Here is a 6,659-nt window from a genome sequence, read left to right on the forward strand (position 1 = left end):
AACTACTAATGTACAGTTTTAGCCCACTAACTATCCCACTATTGGCAATGGTACTTCTGTACTTTCAATAAAGCAATCGTACTATCAAATTCACAAAAACTCTGTCTGAATACATTGCTCTTCTTAATGGGTTCAGTTGACTATTTAATCTGCAATTTCCTATGACCTGTATCCCAAACACACACTATGTGAAACTGTACGTCGGCAACTGTGCACTCAATGGGTATGGACTAGTGTAATGCTATTTCTCAATTAAAGGAAGCGTGTATAATCAATTTCCTCATTTAAACCAGGATATATCGCATCCAGTTTAAAAATCCAAAATGTTTCTCTCTAGAGAAGTCGTAGATGTAAACGATCTCCATGTCTAATGGACGTCTGTATTGATTCTAAGCCTTCTATTCTCAGTAGAGAATCATTACTCTTATGTACCTTTTATTTATTTGTATTAATGTTCTGAAAGTCTATCTTTAAGGCGTAGTTTGGTGCGTCCAACATACATCAGTGTTCCATGTTCCCTTCTTAAACCTATGGGAACTCTTCTTCCCCCTTTACAAAGACGTCTCCAGCAACTCTCCTAATTTGTAACTGAACTATTGGTATAGTTTTACAAGTCTATTTGCTTCACTATATTTGCCTGGAGATTATGTATGTGTAGTCTTTTCCTGTGGCTTTGCTCTTTGACCATGTTATTTTGTTGACTTCAGGCGGCTTCCTGTTTGGCCCCCAATTCCTTTTTTTTTTCTGCTGTAGATAAACAACTACCTCACATGATACATCTTTAAAAGTTAAACTTTACAAGTTGGAAATATATGTTCACACCTTTTGACACATTCAGGCGCAGAATAAAGAAAATTAGATGGAAGCAAATGACGAAAGTATAAAGGTTTGAATAAACAAGAATTAAATGCATGATGTTTTTCTTTAAATATCCAAAGCTTGTGAAAGAAGTTCATCAATTTAAGTAAAATATGCTTAAATATATCTTCATTGTGGGGTGAAGGTGGATGTGGGGGCCTTCTGACACTGTGATAGGAGCCATTTTGCTGATAATACTTCTGCACTTTTAAGTAATATTTTCAATTTAAGACTTTCATTTGTCATAGATTTAAGTATTATTATTATTATTTGTCATAGTATTATTATTATTTGTCATAGTATTAAGTATCTGCGTACATACTCCGATAATGACAGCATGTGATACTGCTTTATCCACAGGGAGCATCACTATTAGCTGTACTACAAGTCTAAATCCAGTTAAAATGAACTAATTCACGAGTTGCAAGCATTTCAAGTATCATAATGGTTTAAGTCGGGGATTGTACATGTATTCATATCTCAGTGAGAGTGGGTCATAAGCATAAAGGCAGCTCAAATGTTACTATAGGCTGAACACCTACCTGCTTACTCCTCCCTCCTTGTCCTGCACAGGTATAAAAAAAGCAGGTGTACATCTGTCCTTTGGTCATGGACATCCAAGAGACAAACTTTCATCCTTAAAAGAAACCCTCCGCCAGCGAACCAGGTAATGTCCTGACCTCCCTCCTCTACATAAAAAAGACTGAATGTCATGTCAGATTTTTATGGGTGTGTGCATCTATAATTATGACCTTACAATAAGGTTAATTTCACACTGTATTGTATATCTGTAGGGAATATTTATTTGGTAGAAAGTTTACAACTGAATGGCCAGGATTTGTTGGGTGAAAGGCTGGAATGTGTGTAATATTTAAAAAAAAAAAGATCCAATGAACAAGAGGTATCACTACAAAGAACCGAGGGGGGCTGAGGTCAACACACAGGAGGAGCATCTTGATGTACGGAATTGCTGGTTTACTATTCCCTGCATTGTCAACTCCTTAGAAGGCGGCAATTTACTCACACCCGCTCTGGATCAGGACATCCTGTATGGAGCAGGTGTCGTGTGCTGCATACTCTCTAGACAAGCACATACCTAACTTAATTGTTCTGTATGTCAACCAGTCAAAACCAGGAACCATTTGCAGTCACTATTTGTGTGTATGAAATACTAAATATGGACCTTATTTACACATATTTCTCTTTAACAGCTCTGGGTAGAACAATGTCATGTAAAATGTGTAATACACATGATCACTTATCTGTCTACTTCAGAGACCGAGCCACTGCAAGTCTGGCCGGATTAACCTGTTTGGGGCCCCTCAATAAAAATTTGCCATAGGGCCCCGCTGACCAACCACTCACTTTAGTTCTCTGTACATTTTTGTCACCTCCAAATTCCCACAAGTGCTGCACACAGAAGACTTTACTCAGTGTTGGGAGGGTTACTTTGAAAGTACAGCTCTGCAAGCTACCACTTACTTCACACTGGAAGAAGTTGATGTACAGCAAAGCTTTAAATAAAGCTGCTTAGAAAAAGTAGGTGAAACTACTTTAATGTACATGTGACACAAGATTCTAACAAAATATAATGTGAAAAAGTCACAAGCCTCTACTGAGTTTATAACAAAGTGTTTACAGGTCGTACATAGAGAAGGGAAGGAAAGAAGAGAGAAGACAAGAAGAGAAAAGAAAAAAGAAAAGACAGTAAAATGAGAAAAAACCGGAGGGTCGCCTGTTCAAGTCCCCGTCTGGACCAAAAAATATGGAGCGTGGACTGGTAGCTGGAGAGGTGCCAGTTCACCTCCTGTGCACTGCCGAGGTGCCCCTGAGCAAGGCACCGAACCCCCCAACCGCTCTGAGCGCCTGTGAGCAAGGCACCGAACCCCCCAACCGCTCTGAGCGCCTGTCATGGGCAGCCCACTCTGACATCTCCCCACTTAGTGCATGTATAGGTCCTGTTTGTGCATGTGTGTTGCTGGTTGTGAACTGTTCAAATTGTGGTTACTGTACTTAGTGTTACTGTAATTTGAAGCATTCTCTGGCACAATAATTTCATTTGGGATAAATAAAGTTCTATTAAATTGAACTGAACTGAGTTCCCCATAATACACCTGACCTTTTACTATAGAGTTCATCAGGTTTGCGATCACCCATTACCTTAATGAGGGCACCCATAGATAATGGGTGATCGCAAACCTGATGAACTCGATAGTAAAAGGCCAGCTGTATTATGGGGAACTCAGTTCAGTTCAGTTTAATAGAACTTTATTTATCCCAAATGAAATTATTGTGCCAGAGAATGCTTCAAATTACATCAACACTAAGTACAGCTGTCACAACCAGCAACAACCAGAACAACCAGTGGGTTCCCCAGGTCAGGGCCCCTCACTGGTCCCAGTTTTAGAACAACAGAGTATTAAATATCCGGCAAAATATACAAATAAACAAGATAGAGGTGTTCCCAATGAGCAAGGCAAAAACAGTGCATAATAGAGTAACAATAGGAGTATGATGGGTAGAGTTACTGAAAATGAACTAAAATGGTGGACTGCGCCTGCTAATCAGTGTTATTGAATATAATATAACAGTGAGAAGTGGTATTGCATTTGACTGAGAAAATAATATTTCACTACATTGACAAGTGATCATGATATTGAAGGCTGACATTGCACATGATGTTGTTAAAAATATTGCACAAGATATTGAAAAGTGTGCATCATATGGAGTAATAGTGCACCTGCTGTAGGTGAATATTGCTGTGGGAGAAGGAGTTATACTGTGGTAACTCTTGTATGGCTCCTATTTTTTCAGACAACATGGCACATCATAAACACCCGTTAAGTGGGCCAGTCTACAGGCAGACCACCCCCATGCCAGAGGATACACCAAAGGTCAAGGGCTACGACTTCAACCAGGGAGTGGACCACGGTGCCCTGCTGAAGACTTACTACAACACAGGCTTGCAGGCCACTAGCGTTGGCAGGGCTATCAAGGAGATCAACAAGATGGTGAGAACTTCGATGAATACCAATGTTCTTTCTTTCTTATAGTAGATAGTTTTGAACTTGGGCTGCACAGGGTACTTATGCATTGTCAGTGTATTACAAACAGTCGATGTGTGTCAGCATGCCCTCAGGCTGGAGTCCTGCGCGGAAGCTAAGCAATGTAATGCTGTGGACTATACATGCATTAAATGGAGAGATGTCAGAGCGAGGGGGCTGCCTTGGACAGGCGCCCTGCGCAGTTAGGGGTTAAGTGCCTTGCTCAAGGCCACCTCGGCAGTGCCCAGGAGGTGAACTGGCACCTCTCCAGCTACCAGTCCATGCTCCATACTTGGTCCATACAGGGATTTAGATGGGGAACAGAGGCCATTATATCACTCTCTTCAAAGCCAGACTCTATTGAGAAAAACAGTGATTTAACATCCCTGAACACAGGAGCTGCTGGTCTACCGCTGCCTTGATCAGTTAGTTTGTTTGTGTTTTTGTGTGACACTGGCACTTAAAAAGGTTAGTTCAGAAGTCACACAGTAACAGTGGTGGACCAGCAGCTCCCGCGGTCAGTGGAGTCTGGTGGCTTTGGCGATGACATAGACGGGGAATTGAAGCCATTAATGGCTTTCTGTTTGAACGGGCTGTCTGACAGAAGGGTAAAGCAGTGAAAATACTCTCAATATAGTGTACGTTTCAATTGATATTGATTGTTTTAGGTGGCAAAAATATATTTTGCTGCTGCCCCCGTCCACAGCAGTACATTGCAAGCTTCTGTGTTGGCACTCCTGCTGCTTCTCCAAGTTGGGGGCTGACAGACATCTTCTGTATGTAATACACTTGCTATAAGTGAGTACCCCATACAACTCCACTTCATAAAGTCCGAACTATCCCTTTAAAATGTATTTTTAGCTTTGATGCTGCAAGAAGCTAATGATCAATAGACACTGTCCTGCTGTACTGACTGATGGCAGTATGTATCAAACAGTTGAATGCATGATTGCTAGCCAAGTGGATGTATATCAATAAATAATTCCTCATGAGCTACATTATTTCTAACCCAATCCACGTCCACAGATTGAGAGGCGTCAGCAACCGCTGAAGGTGGAGAACGGACATATTGAGGAAGATCCATCAAACTGCCCCTGCCTCCAGAGCTGCACCATCTTCCTCAGTTACACCTCAAACCTCATCAGCAGTGGTGTCAGGGAGACTATCCGCTACCTGGCAGAACACAAAATGGTACGAACTTCCTCAACTACTATACTATTTTATACACCACATGATTAATCCATTAGTTGAGAAGAACATGTGAGTGTATTGTTAAAGGGACAGTTACTTCCAAAATCAAAAATACGAACTTTTCCTCATAATTGTGGTGCTCTTTATCAATCTAGATTGCTTCGGTGTGAGTTGCCTAGAGCTGGAGGTATCGGCCATAGAGATGTCTGCAGCAAACACTGACTTTCACTCAAGAGAGCGGTGTCCCGTAAGATTATAAAGCCAAACCCTGTCCTGTATGTAAACGGTGAATTTCCTGTGACAACGAAAGTGTATCTTTGAAGAAGACAATGGGTGTAACAGGCAGAACTTGACACTGTGTCCCAGAACGGCAACAACCAACGCACCCAGGGTACCTTGCACGTTGTATGTAGACATGAAAAGTCCATGACCAAAACGTCAATATGTGACAAGGACTGAATGTATTGGAAAATGATGCCAAATGCCATCTAGCTTCATTATATATGAGAAGGCAGACATCTCTATGGCAGATATCTCCAAAACTTGACAAGTCACACCAAAACAATCTAGACTGACAAATAGCACCACGGGTAAAAAGGAAAACTATGCATTTTTAATTCTGGGGGTGAACTGTCTCTTTAAATGGACTTATTGAAACAACCCCCCAAAAAACATCTGAATAAGAGGAATGTACAGGATAATCTTACTCTACAAAACAGCACATTACACATTGCATTTGTTCCCTAACACAACATATTTCTCTTTCTGTGTAGGTGGACATCTTGGTGACCACAGCTGGAGGTATAGAGGAGGATCTGATCAAGTGTTTAGGTCCGGTTTACGTTGGAGACTTTACTATGTCTGGCAAGGATCTGTACAAGAAAGGCCATAACAGGTCAGAGAACACATCAGGGTAGCAGAATATGACTCCTTTTGAATCTGACTGCCAACAGAAAACAACTTGGTGTACCACATGGTAATTAAAAAGTGGATTGACAAAGAAAATGGATTCATCTTTTTAGGTTATTGATTATTCAAGCCAATGACTTTATAGTTACAGTTTCTCAATTGCAAGGATTGGCTTCCCCTCTTTGTCTTGTGCAACAGTAAACTGAGCTCCTTTTTTGGCCTCTGCAGGAATGGAAACACTCTGATGCCTGAGGAAAACTATGTTGAATTTGACAAATGGATGACGCCGATCTTGAAGCAAATGATGGAGGAGCAGAACACTCAGGTGTGCTGAACGTTTTGGCTTTTTTTCCTGAAATGCTCTACAGTGCAAGGTGTGTTGCTACAATATACTAAAAATTATTCAGATACTGGTTTTTGAATATAACATTTTGTGCTGACATAAATGAAACAGAATCAAAACACTCTTGCTCTTGGCTCACAAGGCAACATCATTCAATTCAATTTTTCAATTCAATTTTATTTATAAAGCCCAATATCACAAATCACAATTTGCCTCACAGGGCTTTACAGCATACGACATCCCTCTGTCCTTATGACCCTCGCAGCGGATAAGGAAAAACTCCCCAAAAAAACCCCTTTAACGGGGAAAAAAAA

At 40.8% G+C, this 6,659-nt stretch overlaps 1 protein-coding gene across 1 annotated transcript in view; it reads left to right on the plus strand.

Moving 5' to 3' along the window:
• The first annotated feature begins 1,374 nt into the window (after nt 1-1,374).
• The window catches only part of LOC126405284 (deoxyhypusine synthase-like), a 10,367-nt gene continuing 5,082 nt past the window's right edge, over nt 1,375-6,659 (plus strand). Inside the window, exons 1-5 of the mRNA XM_050068945.1 lie at nt 1,375-1,525; nt 3,673-3,869; nt 4,929-5,093; nt 5,867-5,988; nt 6,231-6,327. Of these exons, the coding sequence (XP_049924902.1) occupies nt 3,678-3,869; nt 4,929-5,093; nt 5,867-5,988; nt 6,231-6,327 (576 nt within the window). The 5' untranslated portion in view covers nt 1,375-1,525; nt 3,673-3,677. The remainder of the gene's footprint in view (nt 1,526-3,672; nt 3,870-4,928; nt 5,094-5,866; nt 5,989-6,230; nt 6,328-6,659) is intronic.

This window comes from Epinephelus moara, chromosome 18 (genome assembly GCF_006386435.1).
Source record: "Epinephelus moara isolate mb chromosome 18, YSFRI_EMoa_1.0, whole genome shotgun sequence".
Classification (NCBI taxonomy): domain Eukaryota; kingdom Metazoa; phylum Chordata; class Actinopteri; order Perciformes; family Serranidae; genus Epinephelus; species Epinephelus moara.